General features: G+C 38.4%; 1 protein-coding gene across 2 annotated transcripts; it reads right to left on the minus strand.

Annotated features, from left to right (window-relative positions):
• On the minus strand, positions 1–27,884 carry sec24a (SEC24 homolog A, COPII coat complex component). Of its 2 annotated transcripts, none has more exons than XM_041801110.1 (23): positions 27,517–27,884; positions 24,036–24,650; positions 20,406–20,570; positions 19,328–19,390; positions 18,097–18,263; positions 16,095–16,282; positions 15,871–15,973; positions 15,068–15,191; positions 12,699–12,808; positions 12,351–12,463; positions 9,403–9,521; positions 9,007–9,062; positions 8,486–8,692; positions 7,759–7,882; positions 7,434–7,592; positions 6,788–6,961; positions 6,596–6,706; positions 4,756–4,931; positions 4,447–4,584; positions 4,025–4,129; positions 2,347–2,439; positions 2,107–2,210; positions 1–1,470 (listed from the first exon to the last, which is right to left on the minus strand). In XM_041801110.1, the coding sequence occupies exons 1-23, from the start codon at positions 27,575–27,577 to the stop codon at positions 1,356–1,358; spliced, it is 3,390 nt and encodes a 1,129-aa protein (XP_041657044.1). In that variant the 5' UTR covers positions 27,578–27,884; the 3' UTR covers positions 1–1,355. The 2 variants fall into 2 exon arrangements, with proteins under 2 accessions (XP_041657044.1, XP_041657043.1); XM_041801109.1 differs by having other exon boundaries at positions 15,068–15,194; positions 27,517–27,883.
• Between the last annotated feature and the right edge of the window lie 27 nt (positions 27,885–27,911).

Here is a 27,911-nt window from a genome sequence, read left to right on the forward strand (position 1 = left end):
TTTGTGCATGAATAAATCATGTGTCTCTTCCTAAATACATTTTTATTATACATAAATTACAAACGGTATGAAATAAGATCAAATGAAAAATTGTAAATTTAAGCCAAGGTAGGACCAAAAAATGGCTAATTGTCCATCTTCTGTCTGTAGTCTTCTTTTTCACTGAACAACCACTGCTGTTCTCCCACCAAAACACAAAACTACGTTTAAAAAGTCCCAAACATTTTATTTTTCTTATCGTCATTTCACCTTAATGTTTATACTAAAATCATCATTTCTTCACCTTTATATAATGCAGTCTTTTCAATATACAAGTATCAATAAGCATGATTAAAAGATCACAATGGCTTTGTTATGTCTGTGTTAAAGAATTTCCCGTAGCCTATTATATTAAAATATTTCATATATAGAGTCTGTATTTGAACAGAGGTTTAATAATAATAAAAAGTGAGTTCCCATACAAGGCAATTATAGAATTTAATCAGATTGGGAGGCTCATAAATTATTAATTATCAGAGAAAAAAGAAAGGAAATTAAGAGAACAGAGACATCATTTGAGGTCTTCTGAAAAGATGACAGAAAGTTTGTGAAGGACAGATCAGACCGACGAAAACAACTTCCCACCGCCGAATCCAGACATTCGAGGAAGCGATGGCGGCCGTTTTGACGAACCTTCAAACATGTTTACCAGCCTTTAACGACAGAGTCTACAGATTTGTTTGACACACAATTATAATGACAGAAATAAAAAGCACACGTTCTGCCCTTCAGGTTCAATATCAGAGTGTTGTTAGAGCTCAGGTGTTCTGTGTACAAATACTCCTGGTGACACCCAATAACAGTCTTTGAGCACAAACAGACTTAACATCCTCATAGATTCTCAAGTCGACATCCACACATACATACGTTCGATTTAGTAAAGACGACTGTGCTTTTTGAACAAAAAACACTTAACACATCTGTTTGCCTGGACAGTATCTGAACGATACCTCAGTAAGATAGCATTGTTCTATGAGAATAAACACTGTTTTATTCAATCATTGACAATATAATCATCATCATCTTCATCATTGAGGATTCTTGCCTGTTTTCTTTCCATGTGTTGCTTTAGAGGGGTTAAAAGTGACAAATAAGCGTCAGAAAGGATTCTTAGACATTGTCTTTAGAGTCCGTCACAGAGTTTGAATCAACTTAGTTCAGACATGCGGCCCCACAGCTGGAGATGGAGCAAGAGGCATCCTTCAGTCCCTCGCCACACACAGACACACAAACAACATACAGACACACATACAGACACGCACTAAGATGCATGTCCTCACTTCAGTGTCCCCTCATTTGCACAGTCCCACTGAAGGTTATTTGGAGATTTGCTGTTGGAGGTGAAGCAAGAACTCATAGTATGAGAGAGCCGACTCTGTTCGGTCCTCGATCATATTCTGCATAAAGCTGGCTTTCCGCTGGCTCTCGTCCCTGTAGAGGAGATTTGGAAATAATAGTTCAAGAGACATCACATTTAGATGCAGTGGACATCTTTCCAACATACCAGCACTTCCTGCAAACAGGCCCTCATCTCATTGACATTATAAACAACTTAATTCAATCTGGTTGCGTCCTTTCTTCTTCTAAAACTAGAGTTCCTTAAAAGACAAACCTAAACCCTACAGTGCCTAAAGACTATAAGTTTATCTCTAAACTGCCTTTTATCACATTTTTAGATGACACAGTAAACAACTCGCTACTTTTTAACTGAACACAATTTTAAAGAAAAATTCAAATCTAGTTCCACCCCAAAACATCGCACAGAGACAGCTCTTCTCAGAGTTTCATATGAGGGTAAATGCTCATTAGACCTGAGGTCTGCATTTGATACTGTGAATCATACAACTCTAGGCATTTTGTTTTTCTGTGTTGTCTGCTCATCTTTTATGATTATATAGGTGTTGAATGGTGCAGCACCAAATACACTTGACTGTTTCAATTCAAAGTACTGATGGAAGTAGAAGTGAGAGGTTGTTTTAATGAATCCACATAAGACCTTTGTATTACACACATCAGATTTTGTTTGGTTTTTGTCATTAGTTACCTATAAACACGTGTGTTGCTCACCTGATGACATGCAGGGAAGGGAAGAATGGCCTCTGATCCCTCAGCCAACCAATGAAAGCTCTGGTTCTCTGTGACTCGGCAGTGTCCAGCTCTGGGAGCAGATACTGAGAGAAAAGAGAGATGCCTTCAAGTTTTCAGTCTTAAGTGGGAAGATTTAATGCAAACACTTGTCCTTGTGATCATAACTATAAGCAAAGTGGAACAGCTGGAGCAGTGTTCTCCAAGGAAAGACGCTCCTACCAGGTTATCAGGCACAGCAGCGTAGTTTGGAACTCCAAGGACTTGTGTAAGGAAAGTGGGGTTGCAGTTGCGTCCAACCCAGAGATACATCACCTAAATGAACAGAATTAGGTCTAAAGTAAACACTTCTGCAAATATTCACCTAAAAATTCAGCTGTACCTGCAATCCTGTTAACACTTGCATGTCTCATAATTGGGTGATTTGTTTTGTTTTCAACGTGTAAATGTTTGATGTCCACTCTCACAGACCGTTTATCTAAAATGCTGTAGATCTCAGAAGGGAAGTGTAATAATTTGCCGGTACAACATATTTCCAGTTTAAGTTGCTTTTGTTAATCAACTTTATTCATAAACAAAATCTGGCGGTTAAATTCATGAAATAACCACATCACAAACACCAAAGACTAAAAAACATTTGATAAATAATACAGAGAAAAATGTCAGAAAGTCTAATCCGGGATAAAATTATGCAAAGGCCCATATGAGTAGTCACATAAGCAGTGGCTCGCTTTAGCTTCTTTAGCATTAGCTGCAGCTAACTTAGCTACGCTTGCTAAATAACATTACATTAACATTACTACATTAGCTAATGTAACTAAGTTAGCTTTAGCAACATGAGCTTTAGCACAATACCTTAAGTAAACATATTTAACTAAGCTGTGTTATCTATCTGTTATCTAGTTATCTATGTAGCTAACAAAGCAAACAGAACTACATAAGTTATGCTGGCTGTGTTAGAATGTTTTTATGGAGGACAAGCTTTTTCCCCGTGAGCAGACTGTTAATTTGGCTTTAGTTAAAGCGACAAAATTTGCTTAACGCTGTTTCGCATTAGTGTCTTAAAGGCCGATCAGTGATGCAGTGAAAATAGTGCAATTCACTGCACTGTTTTTACCCTGCTGCCCCATTTCTATTTCCCTCCGTTGCTTGATTTGACAAACAAGTAAGAGGAAAGACAGGAGAAATTACAAGGCACCATGAAAATCTGACGTGAATATTCAATTGAATTTCTTTCATTTTTTCACACAATGGAGCTTGTTCATTTTCTGTTTTTTAAACAAAGTAGGATTAGTGGTGCAATAATAATATTTATGTCCCTGATAAATATTATACTATGACTAGTAGTAACATTAAGGTAAAACTACTTGGCTTATTGTCACTAAATGCTTCTCAATTCAGAGCACTAAACTTCCATTTCTTTGCATAGATTTCCTACTGTTCAAGGGGAAAACTGGACAAAGAATTAAGTATTTAGCAGATGCAATGTGGACAACAGACAGCAATACATCTGACACATGCTGTAAGGACATGCTCTAAGTGTCTTTTCTACTCCACTCCAGTTTTTAAGCACCAATAGACAAGCAGCACATGCTCTTAAGTAGGCCAGTGAGACTTAACCTAGGTGTTCTCTTGTAGGCTTACTTATCTTACTTCAGGACTCCATAGTCTTCAACTTACTAAGCCAGATTTAAACCCCATTCATGAAAGCCCCTTAAACTTCTTGGTGTAGCTAGTTCACATTAAGGCTCCTACTCCAACTTCCACTCCTGGCTTCACCAAAGCCTTATTTGTAAAACCAGTCAAAGTTACTGAGAAAACCTGCATTTAATTGTTAAATATATATTTTTTTATTTTCGGGAGAAGGGTTGTATACAGACCCATGGCATGAAATACATACCATTCCAGCATCCATGAGGAAAGCTCCTTCCCTGCTGAGCTTCTCCACAGACAACTGCAGCAGCCTGGGCTGAGGGATGGTCCGCTCATTGATGTTCAAAGCACCCTAAGGTTGTTGGAAAAAATAAAAGTTCCCAGCAACATACAGAGACTTAAATAACAAACAAAAATTAGTATGGCTGTTTGTTCAGCCCACTACTTACAGTTTTAAAAATTAAAAACTAATATATTTCTTGACAAAAACAACCTTATTTACCCAACAATGTACTAGCTAACAATGATTTGTTTAATCTTTACTTCAATCATGTAATCTTAATTAGAACTCATGTCTATTTTCATTAAATTGTTCACCACCACATTAACAGAATCTCTCTGAATTAGCTGCATTACGAGGGTTCTCAGGGCGAGTTCTATCCTTCTCACCTCATCTGTCAGATCATCAATGCGGTACAGAGCGGGGTGGATCATCAGCATGGAGTAGGCCAGCGGCTGATACTTCAGCTGACACATAGCAAACACACGGTCATCCAGCCTGGTGCTGGTACCCGTCCTGAAGGCTTTCTGTAGGGGTACAAACAAAAAACATGAGGGAGGATCAATGTAGGTCATACAAACACGTGATCCTGAGAATTAAACCAATCCTTCTCAGGATTAGAAAGAATGATGCATAGTTAATTGAGCAATCCAATGAATTTGTTATGAACTAATCATGCAAACATAATGAAAGCATACCTGTTTGAGCAGGGCGAGAATGTAGAGGGGGAAAAGTCTGAGGCAGGCTGGAGCCAGGAGGCCAGGCTGCTGGATGGTCAACACAGACTGTCGGTAGGATGACAGCGAGTCGATGGAGGCGTTGGTCATTGCGTCTCTGGCGTCACTTAGACTAGCGGTCACAGAGCGGTCCACAGCTGCAGAGAGGGGGACACACGTTATTTTTAGAAGGACGCGTCAGTTTTTACAGACACTGATCAGGCTGGTTTTTAAAGTAAAATGTAATAGTCTGATTTATCTTGATAAAAAATATTAGGTTAAGTGAGTGGAAACAGCTTTTTCATGCATTGCGCTGTTATTAAATAGGCATTATGTCTTATATTTTGAAAGTAACTTTTGACCTTTACTTCTGTGTACAACAAAGAGCAGTTTAAAGCAGCTGTGCCCCATCAGTCTTGGTAAGGAACAAGCATTTGTAGTGGCCTTGTTTTGAAGGAAGCAAAATGTCAGCGTCTGTTCTTTGAGTGAATTTGAGATGAGCAAGCTCAGATCTGACTGCTCAGTACTCGATGGTTGCTTAGTAACCACAGCTGTCGCCACTCATCTCCATCTGTCAGTGCTAATAACAGCAAAAGGAGGAAAAGCTTGCAGTAATTTGGAATCAAACCACTTCAGTGTTTAAAGAGACTACAAGGAATAATTGAGAGATATGCTTTTAACAAATCCAAGGATCTCATCAGGAGTACAAATGGATCTCATTCATTAGCAAAGTATAATTATGTTGAAAATAATCTTCAACTGTTGTTTTTGAGTATCTAAACACTATCACTGGGATCAAGGCTAAATGAGAACAGCAACAGCAGACATGCAATATCTTTTCTTGGGAACCTTTTTTTTTTAAAAATACAGAAAATCAAACCAGATTTTATGCATGTATTAGGCATGCATAATTAAGAAAATATACAGTATGTGATTACTGTGTTCAACATTTTGACATAAATTGTTTTTGCAATACAAGCACTGTGTTTGAGTTTTAAAACTCAGGGTAGTTGATAATGACCCAGAGAGTCATACAGTGCACATGCTGAGTGAAAAATGATAATTATATTTTAAAATAATATATTCAGACTTTTGGGATGTGATTATTACAAATGCTCATATTGGCAAATGTTGCCATTGCAATCCATTGTGCAGCCCTAAACAGCTTTAAAACAGAGAGTATATACATCTACATTTTATTAAAGATTATTTTTGGCCATTTTGCCTCTAGTTTTGATAAGACAGATGAGGACAGAGAGTAGTTTAGACATGCACTAAACAATGCAAGGATCAGGACTCAAATCTGCCACTAGAATGTAGAAGAAGACTGCAGCTCCTGCACATGTCAGCTCCACCAAATGAGCCAAACTAGCACCCAAATACTGCATTTTAAAACTTTAACTCCATTATCATTTTGAGTTTATTTTACAAAAAAAGGAAAACATTGCATAAATGGAATAAATAAATTAAAAATGCATGCTGCTGAACTGGCAAATGCCTTACAATGAAGCTCATGCTCATTTTAGGGTTAGATTACATGCTGCTACTGCAGGCATGCAGATATTAACAAGTAAATGATCAAACATGGGAGTTCATTTATTCCACAATGCAGTGGTTCCCAACATTTCCCCTAGGTCCCCTCTACTCATATCTAAGAAAAGCTAAGAAATAAATATGAGTATATTTATATTTTAAATAGAGTATATTTTAAAGTTATGGACATGCTGTGAAAATAAAGCAATTTTAATAGGTTGAAGAAAGTACCATATGATTTTCTTGTTAACTCAGAGTATTTTATGCATACAAAAACAGTGTTACGTACCCATGCATGCCAATAGTCCAGTGATGGCTTGAACATCAGCCCCAGCAAAGATATCCGACAGAGAATTGACCACAGGCAGACACAGGGTGTGGACACGGATCCTCCTCTCTCCTGAAAGGGAAAATATGTTCTATTGACACAAGAGCCACAAGCTATTTCTGTTTATTTCAAAGGTTGTGTGTCAGTGTGTACCTTTGCTTGATGTGTAAAGAAGAGCAGCCTGGAAGGAGACGACCTGCATGTCGTCAAGGTTTTCCTCGATGGACATTTGAACCGCAAAGCCGGCATCTGGGTTCACGTTAGGCAGGGACAGCAGATCTGTGGAGCGCACAAAGAAGTTTCCATGGAACGTATGGATGGACAAACCTGCAGGGAGACACAGAGAGAAAAAAATGCAAAAACTATCAAACTCTGCAGAATACATGTAAACATAAATAAATCCAGTCATCAAAACTGCATTTCCTGGTCTCTGTAGACCTGGTTTTCTCTGAATTATTTACAGAATTTAAGTTTTAGGCTTCAAACATACATCAAGGGTGTCTTAATGCAAAAAAGTACTGAATCAAAGGGATTTAAGTTTTTTTTGTGTTAATCTTTAATATCTTACACACTTTGCTATCAAAGTTAACAAGCATTAATAACTCCAGGAGATACAACACTAACTAATCTTCGCTTTTAATTACAGTAAGTGTTGCAGAAACTGTGATAAGATGCAACATAACTAAAAAAGTCCAAGGGAAAATTCAGAAAAAAAACATCTAAGAATGACAATAATTAACAGAACGTGAATGGCTATCAAACTTAAAATTCCCAGAGCAGATCCAGATCAGTGTTTCACCTTTTGTGCAACGTATTCTCATGACAGCTTCAAAACCGATCTTCCTGGTTAAGTATCTCTTCAGATCCTTCTGGAGGCACTCCACCTGAGCAGGGTTTTGCTGGTGGTGGTACGAGGGGTAGTAGTAAACGCTTCCTGCAGAGTATCTGGATATGCAGCCTGGGACACAGAGAGGCACATCATTTAGAAATACCAAAATTTGACTGCCAAAAACTAAACATAATATTAGCATTTTTTTTAGCAATTATAGTGTGCTGCGTACAAATTCCAATCAACTCTTTATCCTCTATTCTTAAATCAAACATCTCTCAACAGCCAGACTTACCTATTGAGGCCAGGTCGCAGTATTGAGAGCTGAGCAGGAACAAGTCGACAGCCACCTGCTGGCCAGAGCAGTCCAGAGCCAGCTTCTTGTAGAAGTCTGTCGCTGGAGATAAGTGCTGAACGTCCTGAGGGGAAACCCACCAGAAAGGGAAATGTCAGCTACAACCAGAACATGAAACAACAACCCAACATTTCCCTCAAATCAAACATAACAACTACTCTCAAGTCCAAATCAAGTAAAAAAAAACTTGAACTTGAGAGTTCCATCATTCTTGATCAAGTCCTAATGCACATGCAGTGACCAGCAGAAATGAGGAGCTGTTATGTTTGTCTTTGTTTTAGGTCTTTTTACTGTTGTTCTGGGGTTTGGATAACTGGACTGTCAGGGTTCAAATAGCCCACTGACTACTGAATCAACACTGGTGTGCAAACTGTGTTACCAACCAGTAACATGGACTGGACTGTGATTTTTGTGCTTGTGGTGTTGGCGTCCACAGCATGTCACCTGGCCGGAGGGCTGCACACTGCCCACGGATTGATTGATTGATTGATTGATTGATTGATGGATTGATTGATGAGAAAGTAACAGACAAAAACGTGAATCTGAATCTTCTAGCTCTCATCCACTATTAATCATCCTGTTGTAAAAAACATCCACCCCAAATTAAAAAATAAGATTTGAAAACAAAAACTATTTTATTATTCTGTCTACTGTCCTGCACACTCACCTTGGCAGATGCCCTCTGGTTGGGGTCCTCTCTCGACTGGAGTGCCCCCACACCCAGGTTAGGCAGCTGGGTCTGAAACACAGACATTCGCCCTCCAGTAGGCGACAGCAGCTTGAAGGCTGCTTGCAGAGCTGAACCCAGAGCAGACTGGGTCTCCATGGTCTTCTCAAATAAAGTTGGCAGGCTCTTAAGCAGATCTTGCACAAGCTGAAAAAAACAAGAAGTACAAAGAGAGAGACTTATTTTTGTGATGAATAATTAAAGCCTGAGGCAAAATGTTTCTTCTATCTATCAAGAGGTCAGAGCTTAGAGTCAGGATGATTTAAATTTGCTGTCACTCAGCAGAGTGGCCACAAGGTTAAAAAAGTAGGAAGTGTGTCTTTACACTGTGTGTTTCATCAACTACACAGTGTAAAGAAACAAGCACATCAGGGATAAAACATTTCATAATCCTTAGTATGACTAAAGTGACTTGTTATGGATGTTCATTTTAGATTCAACATGCTGCATTTATCACTTACCTCTTTGCTTTCATTGAGGTTTACGAGAAGGCTATCTGGTGTTGGTAAAAAGATATCTGTAATAACACAAACATGACTATTAAAACAGAAATAATACTGATAAACATACTGATATAGTAACTGTAATAAAAGTACTTTTTTAAAATTGCAGCTTCTATGAGGCAATTCATCTGAAGAACATCAACATAGAGCATAAAGACCAGAAAACTTACAAGCTATCTCGGTGCTTTTGCTGTATTTTCAAACCCAACCTTGCACTGACTGACCTAAACAGTCTGAGATATTTTGGTTTTGTACAGATTCATGTGTTCAGAGTGTCTGCAGTAGCTTTTTTTGCAGCTTTTGTGAAGCTGCAGCATTAATGAGCATTTGGCCTTTGCCATCAGCTCGCCTCACCTTCAATGTCAGACACAATGAGCATCTGCGGCTGTGAAAGTCCCTCCTGGAGGTTGTAGAAGTGGATGGTGCTGTCAAAGGTGATGAAGCCCACCTTTGTCCGCGAGTCTCCAGGCAGCCTATGACACAGACACATAAACTTAACATAACTTAGACTCAAAAAGAGAGTGACCTGATTATTTACAAAGCATGACTCTGCAGAAAGAAGATTTTCTATTTCTATTGACTGATATGAGAGTGCACCAGGGTGGTGATTAAAAACAACTACTGACCGATATTTTTCTGGTTACTGACAGAGATATTTATATGGCGTTTCTCTTTCCAATGCATAAAGTGTAACCTGCATGTAAATATGAGGACATTACATTTTGGCTTTCCTATAACATAGCGATCATTCAGCTATTAAAATTTTTGAGATAATTGTCCTGAAAGTCAACTGAAGTTTAAGTAATTTGCTTGAAATGTTGATGCTGTAGAATTTGACTTGTTTATATTTTGGGAAATCTGCTTGAATGCTGCTGAAATTTGGGGGATATGTTTACATATTTTGAGTTTGGGAATATTTTGTGGTATTTTCATTGAAAATTGGGAAATTTGTTAGGATGTTTGGGGAAATCTGTTTGGAAATGTTCTGGTCTTTACGTGCAATTTGGGAAATATCCTTTGAAATTTTGAAGAATTTTAATGGAAATTCCAGGAATGTGTTTGGATGTCTCTGACTTTTCATGGAATTTGGAGGATTGTATTTCAGATTCAGATTATGGGAACTTAATTGCCTGTCTTAACAGAAAACTGTCTGACCCAACAGTGCAACACATGAACCAAAGACAACTGACATAAAAACAATACATTCCTAAAAACAGAGTAAAATGGCTTACACAATAAATTAGACAGGATGAAAATCTATTTTTAACCTCCTAAGACCCTGCATATACATATGAGGACATTACATTATGGCTTTCCTACAACATAATAATAATAATAATAATAATAATAATAATAATAATAATAATATATGCTATTTGCTAAATTTTGGGAGAATTTGCCATGAAATTTTCAGGACCTGTCATGGAAATTTTGGGGGACATGTTTGTTTATTTTGGACAGTTTCGTTGGAAATTTTTGAGGAAGTTTGCTTTTGTATATTTTTGGCATTTTTTTAGGAAAATGGGGAATTTGTTTGAAAATCTTTAACAGTTTCATAGAAATTAAGGAAATGTATTTGTAATTTTGGGGAATTTTACTTGATTTTTTAGGGAATTTGCTTTGATTTTTCTTTTTTATTTCCCAGAAATTTGGAAAAAAAAAAGTACAAACTTTGGAATATGATTGGAAATTTAGAGGGGAAGTCCTTCCTTAGAAATTTCCAAGAATTTTCATGGACATTATAGGGAATTTCTGTCAATTTTATGGAATTTTGGGGAATTATTTGTAAATGCTTCTGGCATTGAATGGGAAATTTTAGGGGGAATTCGCTTGATTTTTTTGTAGGAATTTACATGGACTTTTGGGGGGGAAATGGCATGTTTAATGGTATACTTAAAAATGTATTTAAGAATTTTGATACAAACTTTAGGGAATTTGTGTGGATTTTAGAAAGGTTAAATAAAAAGAATTTCAGCACTTTTAATTGCCTTCTGTTCGTTCTTAGCCTTAACAAGTCCTTGTGGTCCACCACCAAAATAACATAAAAAAATAATTCCACCAAACCTCTCTCAGTAACGAATACCAATTTTTTACTGACCTTCAACATCAGACCAACTGGCCGACGCACAGCCAGTGCTGTATTTTCTGTAGAAGTAGGTTCTGCTTATCCCAAATACTTGGGAGAAACTAAAAATGTGTCAGAAACAAAAACTCAGGTCTCAGGAGGTTAAATGACCCTGTGTAAATTAGCCTTTTGAGTAGTGATAAGAGTTGTTGTAGGGGGAATTTTGATTGTTTATTTAAAGACCCTGTAAAGTGAAAATGAATCTGTATTTAGGTTTGTTGTATGACAGGCTGATGTGAAATGAACGCCTAGTTCAAATTTCAGTTAAATTAAACATCTCCAAGTTTATAAAATTAAGCTTCAAATCATGAAAAATGAGGCCGCAAAATCTGCTCCAGGATGGTGTGGATGTGTCTGCTGAATGAGCAGAAGCCATGTCCACTCAGGAAAAATATGGTCCTCTCAGGTTTTAAAAATGTTACAATCTGAATTGAGGAAAGCAGTCACACCATTATCCTGCCCCTTGACCTTATAATCAGAGTGCAGCTGCCTGGCTCTGTGCCAGGGAAGAGACAAAGTCTGTTTTTCTGGCTCAAATCTCTGTTATGATGCTTTAAATGATCCATAATCCACTGTGGCTGATAGATTTGGTAAATTTACCTCACAATGAACAAAAAAACATCATTTAACTATTAAATTTACAGGGTCTTTAAGATGCTTATGGCAGTAGGGATAAAGGAATTTCAGTAACTGTTCTATCCCTTTTTATTTGCAAAGTTTTGGGAATTTTCTTAGAAATTTTAGGGGGAAAGTTGCTCGGAAATTTTCAGATATTTAAATGGAATGTCTGTGACTGTTTATTGGAATGTTTAGTCTTTATGCTAAAGTTTCGCTAAAACATTTTGGAAATATTTTAAAAAACTTTAGAGTACTTTTCATGGAATACATTAAAAATATGTTTACGTATTTTCAGAGAAGCTTTGGGGAATCTCTTAGAAATTGAAGGGGATATGTGTGGATTCTGGAAAAGAAAATTTCCAAGAAATGTCTGTCCAAAGACAGACTGATGTTTCAATGTATTGGGTCCTAAGTATCCCCCAAAAAGTGGGATAAATTAAAAATGTATTCCAAACAAATGCTCAGTTCTTAGGAGGTTAATACAAACTACTATAAGTAATGATAAAGGCTCTCATGTCCTTTAAAAATCTCTATTAACTGGACAAAGTGTTGCACATACGAATTGATGTTGTCAAGCAGCGACTGGCAGAACACATTCAGGTAGCCTGTCTCAACTGCATTGTGGGATACGTCAAGAAGGAAGAGGTAAACAGCAGGCTGTGGTGGCCTCAGCTGGGTAGATAAGGGAGACACAGAAGTCAATGTCAATAAGGACACAAAATCACACACACCTCTGTACAAAGTGTACACATAAGACACTTCAATAAAAACAGGAATCTACAAATCAAGTTTGCTTAAAAAAATAATGTCATGGCATTAATACACCTAAGGAACACTATATTGAAAGTAAACTAATCATTCTGATAAATGTCAGATAAACAGGACAAATGTCTACGGTGAAACTAACCATGTATTCTGAAGGAGCAATGAATTCGATGGTAGCGTTCTGGACTTCCGGTCTTTTGTGTGGCTCTCCATAAGATTTGCTGACTGGGTTGTACATAAACTCCTCTGGAACTGCACACAGACACAAAAAAACATCCAGTAAGGTCACAGGAATGAATAGTTCTTTATGTTTCTGGTACATCATTCAAGTTACATTTATGAGCGTGAAAAGAATTTGTGGAGTGGATCGTCACAAATCCAAGTACAAAAATGGTTATTCAAAGCAACATAAAGACACTTATAATGCTTCCATTTACTTAAGTATCGAACAGATAACCTTTTTATAGCAAACATAATGGACCATCATGTAAAAATTATGCATGGAGCGCAGATGGCCTAGCAGTTAGATTGTGCACAATGTGCACAGGCAGCCTGGGTTCAAGTCCAGCTTGTGGTTCCTTCCTACATGGTATTTCCCACTCTCTGATCCATGTTTCTGACTTCATTAACTGTCTGTTCTATATCAATAAAGGCATGAAAAAAAAATACTTTTAAAAAAAGTATGTTGGACTGATATCGGTGGAAGGCAAAAGAGCATTGTTACAACATAAAAAAATAATCAACATGCTAAGATAACAATCACATGCTGCAGTACACTACACATTACATTATCTAACATGAACCGACCTGTACAGGTATTAAAAACAAACTGACAATTTTTAACAATGCATAAGCTGCAAAGCATTGTCCAAGCCAGATGTTTTAAAAAATATTTAAATCTGCCTGCTCTAAAACTCAGCTGCAGCAACAGTCAAGTTTTGAGAGGATCCATATTTCAGCCTACCTAGTGCGCTTAGAGAAAATACAAGTAAATGCTTTCTATCTGGTATCAATACAGTTATTGCTAATGATTTTTGAATGGTGCTTAACATCCTGGACACATTGTACAATCTGTCTTCACTTCAGTTGTTTATACTGTGGTAACTAACATGGACAAGAAAAGGCATTATGCTGCTGTTTTCACTGACTTGTCAAAAGCTTCTGAAATGGTTGAAAATATTCCTATTCAGTCAATCTCTAACATCAGATTTGACCTCACCACTTGCAAACAGTTCAAAAATCACCTTACTAATAGATTACAGTGTGCGTCGTTATCAAAAGGTGTTCCACAAGGATCAGGTCAGGGCCCCATCTGATATACATACAATATTATTAATATTGATCTTCTGAAAGATGTTATAAAATTCATCTTTATGCAGATGATATCATTCTTTATTTTTCTGCTGACTCTGTACAGCTTGCTGTAGGGAAATTGCAACTAGCTTTCAACCGTTTTCAAAATGCTTTTATTGGTCTAAAACATGTTCTTAATGCCAGTGAAACCAAATTTCTGATAATCTCTTAGGGCTTTTGCACTCTGACTTTTGGCTGTGCTGAGCCAAACCAAGCCGTGCTGATTTACTGTCCATCACTAGTTTTGCTGTGCCAGGCTGTGCTAGGACTGGTCCTGCTCAGGGCCAAAGCAGGCCAGCCCTGCCTCCAAGTGCCTCGCAGCAATGTCCAAGCGGTTTGCAGGATGCGATTTGCCTGGGGGGTTTACCCCTTCTACTTCTGAAATCCCACCCTCTGATGATAAACTTTCAGCTCACGGGATGATATGTTTATCCCTGCCTCTACTCAGACCATCTGCTCAGACTATTGACATGATATCAGCATCAGCAGATATTAGCTTAAAAAAGGTAAAAAAAATCAGTATCTGCAGATACGAACATTTCTGTATAAATCCCATATCTGCCTCAAGTACAGGCAAAACGTACAACTGTACCATGACGTGTGGGTATAGCCCACTGTGAACCCTAAACATTCCTAATAAAGCCACAAATGTAAAACTACCAGACTGTCATCATCCCCGCTCCTCTCACTGTTCAACTTGACTCAGCCTCTCTTTGAACAGGAGACAGGTGTGTCTGTAATTAGACAGATACCATCTTAGATCTATGCTGAAATGTTTACTGGACCCTACCAAAATTGATCCAAAAATGTTGAATACTGTTTTCTCTTAACTTGGAAAATCTTCTTTATGATTTATGCTTCAAAAATGTGGAATAATTTACAAATTCTCAAGACAAATACTCTGGTTTCTCACAGACAATTAAAGATGACTGATTGCAAACCACTTCATTACAGTGGGTAATTGTCATCCTCTCTTGGCTATTTTTTGTGCTTGATATCCCAGTAAATGAGGGAAAAACAAATGTTTTTTTGAGGCTTAAACAAATGTTACATAGATACAAACAAACTGTTTTGTTGTTAATATAACTTCTTTTGAACACTTCTGACCACCTTAAGTAACTGATCTTCTTTCTTTCATCACTCCCCCCTCTTTCTTACCATCATTGACCCGATAGCACAGGTTACATTTCCATCTTCTCTGGTCCAGGAAGGAGACAAAAGGATTGATGTATGTTCTGCAGGACCGACACCTGACGATGGTACTGGATGTCACCACAGGAAGCTGCTGCAAGGAAAACCACAGGACAAAACAAGGCCTGTGTGAAACGTGCCTCCAGGCTAACTCATTTTCTTGTTTGCAGTTGTTGGCATTTCAATAAAGACATTCTTGTAGCCATCCGTGTTGTGCAACGGCTGTGTCCTCTGTCCTCAATTAGCACAGAGATAAACACAGATTGGTTCTGGCACTAGCTCTCTTTGCCCAGAGGCCTGTTTAGTCAACTTCTCTTCTGAGGCATTTAAGGGATCCTTAGTGATAAATCAATAGTCTGATGTGCTCATTTTATCTTTATCTTTTTAACAAATTTAGGAAAGAGTTTTGTTCATTACATTTATAAATAATGTCGTTATTTCTCAAAACATTAAAACAGCAGTGCCCATCTTTAGAACAGAAATTATTACCAACTTAAATACTTACATTTTTCACAAATTTTCCCTTTCACATTCTTGAACCGCTCAAAAGCCTGGCTACACAAAAACTAACCAGAAATTTGGTTTTGTCCAGGGAAGATGTAGTTGTGTTAACATATCACTGTTGATTACCTTCCTCCAACCGAATGAAAGAGTTTTCACTTGCTAGGAGCAAATTAAAATAAGGATAGTTTGCTTGGGTGTACTGGCTGACCTGAGGTAAGAGCACTAATATACGTGTGCATACATTAAATATTGTACTGGAGTATTACCGATAGATCTTTGAAGGGATGGAGCAGCAGACCCAGAGGCATCTTGGCTTTATTGAGCAGAGACTGAGACTGAGGGATGCTGGTTAGCGTACTACGAAAAACCCTGTGAAGACACACAAACAAAACTTCATAGAACCTGTACAGAGTTTTAAGGTGAAGTTATAAGCAGTATTTCAACACAACACTAGACACATGCTGTCAGTAGTAATCAATTGTGTTTTTACTCTGGATTGCAATTGAGCTTCTGCAGATCCTGTGGGAGGCAGGGTGTTGGGGCTGGGATGGGGTTTGGAGGCAGCAGATTCCTCTCCTGCAGCAGGTTGACCACTCTCAGGGCCTCTGGGGTGCTGGACTGGAGGCTCATGGCTGCCAGGGATGGGCTCAGCTGGGCTGGGCCTGGGCCCAGAGGAGGCTGAGAGTACAGAAAATAATGAGTAATTCATTGCATCCTTTTTTTTTCTTCCAAAAACTGGTGAGACAAAAAATCATTTAGCACAGCTGGCTACTGTTGATCTGATATTTATCTGTGTAGATTCCTGATACCCACTGTCTTAAAATTCCCTGTTACTTCATGTTAAACGCACAGTTTTTAATCTTGGTGTAAAGGCTGTCAATAATCGGAGGCTTTAATCCAAGATCATACCAGTTTTATCTCGAAATTACTTCAAGAGAGTGATTCATGCCTTTATTTCTACACATCTGGACTACTGTAATGCACTTCACATTGGAGTTAATTAGGCCTCCCCTACACATTTACAGTAAGTCCAAAATGCTGCTTCACAACTTTTAACAAGTACGCACAAACATGAACAAATCACCCCAATCCTGGCTTCCCTCCACGGGCTCCTTTCAGAATTAATTTCTAATTTGTATTGTTTGTTTTTAAATCTTTAAACAGATCAGCACCCCAGTACATTTCTGACCTCTTAAGTGCCTACTACCCTCCGCAATCCCTGAGGTCTGCTGATCAGCTTCACCTCTAACCTGACACGCCAGAAAGCTTCTGGGAAAGCTTCAATAGGAAATGTTTGAGAAAAGGCAGAGGCTTTGAAAAAAATTGTGATTGGATGAAAGTTCTTTCTGTCACATCTCTACGGGCCAGTCACAGCAACAAAACACATGAAGTAGCCACTATCGAGCAGCGCGTGCGCGGCTACTGAGGAATAACGCGAAACATGGTGACTATAGACATGCAAGTACTTGACTTTTGTCGTTTTTGAATAAAAAAAACAACTCACTGCTGTTCTGTGTTCTTCTTTTTGTCAAATTCTGATAAAACTGGCGCTTTAGCATCATCCACGCCAATCTCTTCCTCCATAACTGCACCAGCTCTTGCTGCTGCTTGTTTATGTCACGACTCTGCTGCACCTGAAAGTACTGCCCCTCGTTGCTGATTGGTCCTGTCACTTTCTAACTGGGCCCAAACGGTTCAGATGGGAGCTTTGCAAGATGGATTCGCCAGTGAAAAAAGAGAAATGGGCGTATCCATCTGCTTTGCAAGGTTACTTCACCTCGCCATCCCAAAAAAAATTAAAAACCAGATTAAAAACCCTGAGATGATTGAGCCTTTTTTCTGTGGCATCTAAACTTTTGAATCAACTACCTCTTGAAAGCTAAAAATCTCCACACTTCCAACTTCCACCACATCTTAACTGATTTTTATTCTTTGGCTTTTAACTCAGTATGAGGGTTGTGCGACCTCTGTCCATTTGTCTTTTATTTTCTTAATCTTATTATGTGTTTTCTTTCCTTTTATTGTTTTTCTGGTGTTCTTATTTGGTTTTATATCTTCCTCCTGAAGTTTTTTTTTAAAGATTTATTTTTGGCCTTTTTGCCTTTATTGGATAGGACCATGGATAGAGTCGGAAACAGGGAAGAGAGCGAGGAGAGACATGCAGGAAATAGTGCCACAGGCTGGATTCGAACCCAGGTCGCCTGCGTATATGGCGCGCGCCTTAACCGCTCATTGTTTTTAAAATATGCTGTAGCTAAGTGAAGTCGATTGGTTTGGACAAAATACTAAGCAAGGAGAAGTTTTATCTCAAGGCTGACAGAACTTTTCAATGTAGCTTTAGTAGAATTCTACATGTGAATTAAGTAAAAATAAATATGCGGCCTAACAATTATGAAGTTTCAGGTCCATTAAGCAAGTAAAAACAAACAACATGTGGAAAAAAAATGCCTTAAAACATCTCAGTCAGAAGTGGGTCATGACTCCTCTCTTACCTGCTGGTATGGCTGAGGTCCTTGAGTATAAGGCTGCGTGGCGGCCTGCATTGCAGGATGCATGGGTGGCGTGGCATTGTGGGGTGCTGGGGTGTTCTGGTACCCTGGGGGGAGAGAGGGATAGTGGCCCAAATGCCGACCAGGTGGTGCGGGCTGGGGTGGGCCAGCTGAGATGGAAAAAAAAGAAGCAAAAGGAATGGACTGATTTTAGATATTTTTATTTCTCGGAAGATAAGATATTTTTATTTCTCGAATTATTGGGGGAAAAAAGATCCAAGAAATTCACTACAACCACAGCATTACAACCACTTTGTTTATTCAATATTGACCCATTTCACATTATCTTGTTATGTATTTATTTTCAGTATAAATTGTTGTCTATTTGCACTACAACCATTCTTTGCTTTCAAATTTTAATGTAATTGTACAGCTTGGTTCATGTACTTAACTGTTGTTACTTTCAATATCTGAGCTCTATATTAAAAATTATATGTGTATAGTGTTAAGGGCTGAACAATTTTGGAAAATAATCTAATTGCGATTTTTTTCCCCCAACATTGCAATTGCAATTTGGAATGTGATTTTTCCACAACTTTATTTTATTCCTAAACAAGGGCTGAACAATTCTTTAAACATGTCTTATTCTGCTGATTTTGACTCTTATTGCAAATTGGATGAGTTATTGCATTGCAGCGTTTTTGAAATTCTTATATTTAATAAGAAAAAGTACAAAAAGGAAGAAGGTAGGATTTTTTTGTAGACAATCCAAAAAAAGTGGCACCTGAATGATTGCATGATATGTCGTGCATAACATCTCTGCTACAAAAAAAGTTTAAAACTGGTATTTTGACACAAATTTCAGGTAAAAGAAATAATGCACCTTTTGCGATTTGAAAATTGCAGCAAGCTATATTGCAATTTAATCTAATTTTCGATTAATTGCCCAGCCCTAATAGTGTTCATTTTTTTTAATACAGACACATGCCAGAACGAACCATGACTAGTGGGCTTTGCATGAGCTTCATTCCCATTAAAACGTCTATTTAGCATTCACTCGTGAAAAACGGCTCATTATCTGTTTCTGTTCAAACAGCGTTAAAGAAGGAAGGAGCTATGAAAGGGTTGTGGAATAAAACATTTGTATGCTGTGATAAAACCTTATTTTGAAGAGCTAGACTCTACATTTTGTTGGTGTTAAAAGAATCTGCAGTGTGGTAGAAAATTGCCTTACCCATTTTGTTGTCAACGTGATTGTAGCTGTTTGGTGCTTGTGGACCATTTCCAGCCACAGCTCCTATTTCAAAAGAAACAAAGATGTGATGTGAATATCTCTGGACATTGTTTGCTTTTTCTCCACAGGTAGTGAATATGAAATAGATCCACAGTAAAAGATGGACACAGGGAGCTAAACAACAATACTACTGATGATGCAGATGATGGTACGGGTGCTAAAGAAACATTTAAGTTCATATGAAAAGCATGGTGGGTGCCATGGATTGGAAAAATAATAACACAAGGAAAAATGTTCATAGGGATGCACAGAATCTGTCAAAAAATGAGCTTGCCTCAATCTGCAATGACATGTAAAATCAGAATCAGAGTGAAGCATGTGGACTTCTTTTGTAATTTGTTTTGTATATTTTTCTTCTAAAGTGAGCAGATTGAGCTTGGCATTAGTCTCTCTCTATTTGATATCAATTGAAGGAATGAAGACAGACTTGGTGCATCCCTAGATACAATGAACAACAGCACTGCTAGGACAGGATTGATGTGATATCTAACAGCTAATGACAGATTTGGCCACACCTGGACATTCAATATCTCCCTCTTGGCAGTCGGGCTCAGTGGGGGAGAGGGTGCTGTTCACAGCCCCCCCACACTGAGCTGGCATGAGGAGGAAACAAATTAGATTATAAATGACTGGCTTAAACAGAAGAAAACACATGTGAGGACCCAAAGTTTTTTAATTTTATCATCACTGATTGTGCTATGATTTTAAAATCATGACAGACTCATACAGTGTAAACTTGTTTTGTTTGTGATGCTGTTGTGCTACACGGGCTTTGACCTGACAACTCATTTAAATGTCTTTAGTATACTACCTCTTTGTCTTTGGTCATGTTAGGTTCATTGAAACTGCTCTATTGTTTTTGTTCCAGTACAGTTGATTCAATTGATTAAAGAATACATCCCTGGTCTCAGTCTGGTGCAATTCTGAACAAAAAGTAAAATAATTAAAGCACTTGTATATGGTTCTCATTGGTGTGTTGACTCCCCTATCACAGGAATAAACCCAAAAATTAGCTTACCATCTCCCTTTGGGGGAGGAGGTGTGGCATTTGCCACAGGGGGTCCAGTAGGAGGCGGTGCAGGTTTCATCGTTGGTGGTGGGCCTGTAGGTGGCGGTCCATACGGAGCTCTGTTTGGTTGGTATGCATTGGGAGCCAGAGGATTCATGGGCTGCGGTGCAGCGCCTGAAGTAAGAAAAAAGAAAAGGATTCTTCAAAGTGATGCACCTGCTAGATTAAGGTTCATCTTAAACAAATAGCAAACAAATGAGCAACGTCCTTCACAATCTCACTCAAAGAAAAAAAAAACAACAAAAAAACCCAGACGCTTTAATCAACAACTTTTATGCATTTCTTTTTGGACAGCTAGCTTGTAAGATTAATCAAATATCAAAGTTGTGTTGAATAAATTTGGTTTCAAATGACTTCTTGCTTTGGCTGCAGTCCTGTCAACTGATGATGCACTTCAGTGAATGAGAAAGTTTAGGCAGAGTCATTACCTCAGGAATTATGTCAACAATATTGTGGCTTGTGGAATGAGAGCTGTCTATGTTGTTGCCACTTTTAATGTGGAAAGGATATGAAGTAACGTTGATGTGTAACAAAATAAGTTCTAAGTAGAGGTGACAACAGCTGATGGCACTACTAACCTACAGCCAGTCAATGTCACAACAGCGATGGTGGCATGTCAATCAGTGCTGACTGATAAACAAGCCAAATGAAAATCAAAAAGGGAAAATCCCAAAGACAAGGGATTATTTAACCATCTTCAAGGACTTTTATGATTAAACTGGGACAAAATGTGAAGAGCCCATACTACTCATCCTATAGTGCTAAATAGAATTAATGTATGGTATCTAATTCCCGGTGTCATTCAGTTCATTCTAGCCAGGCAGACAAGATGGTGGATTTCGAATATGGGCAAGAAGAGGACTGATTAAAATATCGGACCCTTTTAAAGATGATCTTTCAATGAAATTTGAGATCTTATCTCAAACAATAATATTCTAAGGAAATACTTCTTTAAATACTTGCAACTGAGAAGTTTCATATATTCAATGCAAAACCATTATGAACAATTCCAGCTCTTTCACCTCAAAGTGATTATGATCAAGCATTGCCATAGCAAAGGTTTGACGCAGGGGTGCATGATAGGACGATTTCAGATTGTGAATACATAGAATGTATTGGGGATGTGCTAAAGTTGTTTTATCGTAGAATCGTCTTTTAATTCTAGCTCTTTGCTTCCTCTCCCCTTCTGCTTCGGTGAATCCCGCTGACAATAAAAGTGAAACTTAAGATTTTGTACTTGAGAAGAGTTCTGTCTTATATGAAGCTGTCTTAAAGTTTAAAAGATTTAATGGACTGGCAAACAGGTTGGTGCAGAAGACAAAGAAAAAACATGGCTTTTAGCACAGTATTTATGTATTTGAAAAATTACATAGGAAGTTCTTCTGACGCACAAACTTTCTAAAGATCAAGAAAAAATTTCACCTCTGTATGACTTCAACTAATAATACTCTGACAGTGCTATTACTAGGCCATAACCAGGAGTTAAATCAGTCTGACACTCCCAGCTGCTTTTCTTATTCATGTGGGGCACTGCTACGCATTACAAGGATTAGGTTAATTTCTTAGGGTTTCCTTCATTCAAAGAGGAAACTTAATCAGGGTGGTGCTTAAGTGAGCATATCAATATTGCCTTTAATTCAATAAACTGTGTGTTAATCTGAATATTTAACATGGATTGTCAGAACCTGTGTAGGACGCAGCAGGATTCAACACACCTGTTTTGGGTGCAGTGAGTGGATAGTATGCTTTGCAGGGGAGCAGGCGGTAATGGTCAGAAATCCAGGATTTGGATTTTTAAATTTTTGCTTATACATGGCATATATGTACATGTGTATGTATGCATGATGTATTTGTAAAAAAATGTGGATAGTTATAATCTTCTCAGCAAACAAGTAGTCCACAGAGCGTACCTGATGATATGTCTGAAAGAGGGTGGGTGGGTGGTCAATGTATTGTTTTGTTTTTGTGTATTTTTAATGTCAAAAAACTAAAACATACTTCCTGAAAATGTACTGTGGATTATGCTATAAAAGAATAAAAACATTGTTATAAACTGTGACAAAGCTACATGAAGAAGACTAAAATAATACTTCTCCTTACCTCATATTGTGTTTCTGCCTAGTGATAGATTTCACGGTGTGTCTGTGACACTTAAGTTTTATTCTACAACATTTTACTGACAAAATACTTTGTGACTTTGAACACTTAAGAACTGTTGTCAGCTGTCAAATTGTTAAACATGTTATGGCATGTTGTTAAATATGAAATTTTTGAGTTGTGACAAGAGTGGCATTTAAGAAAAAGAACAAAATGGTCTTTTAACTTCTCAGATAAACTACTGCTTTCATTGTCAGTACTGTACTGGAAAGATAGTTACTGATGGTCTGCTGGGGAAAGGTCATCTAGAAACAAGCAGACTATTCTTATTAGGGCTGTGAGTGTTAAAAATACAATTCAAGCAAATCTGACCAAAGGATTAAGAGATATGTTGTTAATAGACAGATAATGTGACCACCCCTTCTTTGCAGAAGTACAGCTGCTCTCGTATGAGGTTACTTTACAAAATGTGGCAACAAATCATTTAGACACTCTAGTTGAAGCTTACATAACCAACTTTTATAATACTCCTATAACATCCTCTGGAGAAAATTTTAATCATACAAAGTTACAGAGACGCTCAATGAGAAGGCCCAGCAGGCAGAGAGATCACAGTAGAGACGGTGCTTAAAATCTCACAAGGAACAAAAATATTCATAAATATAAACCTGACTTCTTCATACAAAGAAGGAAAGTGATTTTTAATTCTCAAAAAATATGAGGATAGCCCAAGTAATCAATAAACAATACAAACATCCCCAGAAACTAGAAGTTAAAGTTAGTCATAAATACCATGTCATACTGAGACGGAACGATCCCATTGGAAATAATAAAATTCTTATCTGAACTTTGAACAAATTAAGAGTGAATGAATCTCTGTAGCTGGGAGGAAGCCAGAGGCAGTAACCAGACTAAATGTTCAATGTAAGTGCAGAGGGCAATGTCCAGCTCCAACATATCAGTGTTCTAGATATGCATATCTGCTGTACATGCTAGTGTGAGACGACACTGATGAGAAAAAGAGACAGGAGACAGTAATTGTGCTTTAGAACAGACATAGGGAAAAGTAGTAGATATTGAAATTAAAAAGGTGTTTTCTTGTATTCATTTCACGGATTAGGTGACTCCAAGGACAAGGAATTAATTTTACTTAAGTGGTTTGATTTTATAAATCCTTAGATGATTAATCTTTTTTATGGGTGTGACACAGGGAGTGCTGCATCATGCCCATAAATGGTGCCCTCTTCTTTGTATAGTAAATATGCCTGTCATTAGACAATAAAAGGACATTGTGCATCTGAATCACTGGGCCTGGGACTCTCTGTGGTGGAGTGGGTGGAATTTATGTTAATTTTTACAGTAATATCTATTTTCTTTTTTGTGTATTTTCTCGGGGGCTTAGCATATTCTGCACACAAGTTGGAGGGACTCCACAAAAAAGGTTGGGAACCACTGATCAGGGCGAGGTAGGTCATGTCCTACCTGGTTGGGTGTATCCATGGAGAGATGTGGGGGGCATCCCTGGGCCAGGGGGCTGGGGGGCACTGTGAGACACAGCAGCTGGAGGCGCTGAGCTATAAGCTGCTGATGACATTGGTGGTGGTGGAGCTGTTGAGCTTGCAGCAGGGTTAACATGATTTCCTGGGAGGCTCCGGGGAGGCGTGTTCATGGACGTTGGTGGCCCCATTGGGGGGGGAACTGTGTTGTACTGCCACGCTGGAGCAATGGGCTGTGGCTGCTGGGGGTTTTGGTAGTAGCTACTAGATGACACAGCCGGAGGAGGAGGTGTGGCTTGTGCTGGAAGCAGTCTGGGACCAGGGCTTGGGCTGGCAGACTGAGGTGGGGTATGGGATGGAGGACCTGCCATTGGAGGTCTTGTCAGCAGCGGCTGGCCTGGAGGAGGTTGGTAGGAAGAGAATGGTGTGCCAGGCTGGTAGGAGCTTACTGGAGGAACAGGTTGATATGGCCCAGCTGGGTAGAGTCCAGGGCCAGGGGGTGCAGGAGCTTTGGCCTGCATTGGATTGTAGGTCGGCTGGTGAGTCATGCCATAGTTGACCCCGGGAAGCTGCTGCAGGGCCACTGGATTCTGTGATGGACCTGGAGAAGAGATAAAGAAAACACAGGCATGTTTGAGAACCAACAGATCTGTGTTTATTCAGTGATAACATGTTTATTTAACTAAAGCAAATGTATATAGCCAACCAAACAAAACTCATACACTTTAGACATGCACTGAGCTTATTAAATGTTTTGATGGTTTAAACATCACAATAATTCTTATGCCTCTTGCAGTGCTGCTAAGACAAAAATGGCTGTTACTCTTTTTTGTGTGCCAGATGTAAAAACAAAAGGCTGAAACTCTATATATTAGTCTTTTCATACAGCCATAACTATTTAGAAACATTTCTTTTTAATAGCTATAGGTTAAAAGAAAACATGAAATTCCAGACAGATAAAGCAAACGTTGTTAAAGACTCCCTGTCTACAACGTGCTTTTATTTATGATTCAGCTGTCTTTGACAGAAAGGAAATCCTTGAGTTGAAATCTGAAACACAGTAAAATGAATAACAGATGGCACAGTATTAGTAGTGACAACACTAAGTGAAACCAACTCAAATCCACCAAATGACCAATGAGCTGACTGCTCAGGGTCTAATCTCTTTACCTGGATCTAATTCACCATGGTTTGCTCTCTGGGACAGTGTGGGTGGGTTTCTGAGCAAAGTCTGGTCTTTCTAGACACAGTCATTATTAAACACCATTGATTTTGGTATGATTAAAATGCTTCAACTGAATGTTGTGCAGACACTTGAAAGATTAATTCTTGTCTTAATTTCCTGAATGCAAATTGTCACAATTAAGGAAAGCAACTAGAAAATTATAAATACCAGATGTCCTCTTTTTCAGTGAAGTGTGAACCAAAACACACACACAGAGATCACAAATATATATCTGCAGTTCCAATAGCAAAAGAAAATCAGGTTCAAAGAGGCTATTCATATTAATAAATGTGACACCTAAATAACAACAGTGTTTAAATTGTATTAATGGGAACCTTAAATGATTACATAATCCCAACAGATTCACTTACTCCTATCTACTTAGTCCTCTTTTACCCTACAGAAAACAGAGCCAAGTCAGCAGAGTAAGAGAGGATTAGAAAACAACTCTTCTCAATGAGCAAAGGTAAATGAAGGAACTTAATCCACCTCAAATCTCCTTCCTTCCTGAGAGCAGGGTAGTTTTAAGAACTAAAGCTTACAGTCAGTTAAAGATGGTGTCCAAAGAGAGTCTCTTTCAAAATAAAAAAATAACCAAATGATTGTTTGAAAATCAGAAATTAGGATGATTCCTGTTGAGGAAAAATATATTTAATTTCATACTACAGTTATTTATGAAGACACTGATTGTGTGCCTTTGATTCATGTGGACAGAGATTGAAATTTGGCTCCAATTCTGTAACTGATCATTCCTGTTTAAGGTGAGCTTTTGTAGGGAAAGTGATTTACTATGTAAGTGTTTTCAGTGCATTTATCATTTTAATCCTGTGCTGGTATTAAAACTTTTCAGGGCAGGACAGAAACAATTAACTTGTGATTTTTTTTTATAAGACAACCAAGACAAACTTTATTAGTTCAGTCTTTAGAAGGACACATGGTAACCACTGGATTTATTTCATAAAGTAGCCTAAGCATACAAATAACATGAACCAGTAACAAAAACACGACAAAAAATGCTTAAGTGAGATAAGTATGTCTGCTTACTTAAGGTGCCCATGGATCATAGTCATACAAATCATTTGCAGAAATTATTTGGAACAGCTGAAAACATTGTGCAATTGCAACACAAAAATACAATGAACATTTTCAATCCAATCTAGCTTTAGTTGCATTTTGCCATAGTTTGTTTCTGTAGTCAGTGGCTTATTGTTTTAAGACTGATCATAACTAAAAGAACAGAGTAAGATGAGCATATTTTAGGGCCTCGTAGATCTCACGAATGTCACCCTGATGAGATTAGTGCCTCAGATGGAAATAACATTAAGATTAAATGCTTAATGATATGTTCACACGTGCTAAAAAAACGATAGTTAACCAAAAAGACATTATAATACAAGCCCTTATTTACATAGAGTGAGAGATATCCTTCACAAGTACTGATAAAAACTACTGGGGGCTGCACCCAGTCACACTTTCGTCTCTTTCGACTACTCAGAAATGTGAGTACTCTGCATTTTAAATTTCACACTCGGTAACTGGTTGAGTCTGGAGAAGCACTGACATAGCTGGATCATTCCCAATATGCCACATGTACAGTAAAACGATTAACGAAAACATACTCCCGCATTTATCCTACTTACGAACCGTATTTCGCAACAGCGAGGCAAGTTATAAACATGTGCGAGGGACTTTTTTCTATAAGCAGAGGATTTGTACAGGAAGAACTTTTAAGAGTGCATACTAAGTGACAAGTCAAATCACGTCCATGACTTATTATACGGGGAGGAGTTGCTACTCAGAGAGCAGCTTGACACTGGAGAAACAGCTGCTGACGTACCATCACCGTTATGTTTTGGATAAGAGACAATCCCATCAGAGAAATTTCCTTATATTTAACCACCTGTTGGTCTGACAGGTCAACATACCTCAGGGTAATGACCAAGGCAGATAGATACTAAAAGCTTATAGCTCGGGTAACACTACTCTTGCCACGCCGACTACGGCAGTAAGTGCCAAAATTAACATTGGTTATCCCACCAAAGCACTAACGTTACCTGGCAGGCAATTCTTGCTCATTTAAGTGACAATGTATCTGCTTAATTAAGTCAGCCAGTTAGCATATAGCCACATAGAGAGGACCTCGTAACTACTGCTAATGTTAGCTTGATACTCTCTATTTAAGCGAGTGTGCTAACGCTATTGCTACCGGACAGATTTTAGAGACATTTTTAATAATACGTACCATTCGCATATGCCTGCCCTGTCCCCGTCCCATTCTGTGAGTTGAACCCCGCCGTTGACATCTTGAAATAGACACCAGAATCCAATTTAGAGGTGCTTGGTTAGCGAATAGCTAGCTGCGTCTTTAGCTAGCGTACTAGCTCGTACTCCCGGGGCAGCGTTAAACCTGTGGCTCTGGCGATGTGGCGTTTTGTCAGATCGGCTTCACCGGAGATTTCTCCTAATATCTTAAAAAGTTGACTAAACGGCCCGATTGCGATCACAGGGCCATGGCTTACACAGAAAGCCCGTCAACTGCCAACGGGTGGGTAATGATAGGCCTTGTCAGGGTAATCGTGTGAAACACTTCTCCCCTTTCACCGGAAGTTGGGATCACCCAGCAGGATCAACGTCAAA

This window comes from Cheilinus undulatus, linkage group 12, assembly GCF_018320785.1.
Source record: "Cheilinus undulatus linkage group 12, ASM1832078v1, whole genome shotgun sequence".
NCBI classification, from domain to species: domain Eukaryota; kingdom Metazoa; phylum Chordata; class Actinopteri; order Labriformes; family Labridae; genus Cheilinus; species Cheilinus undulatus.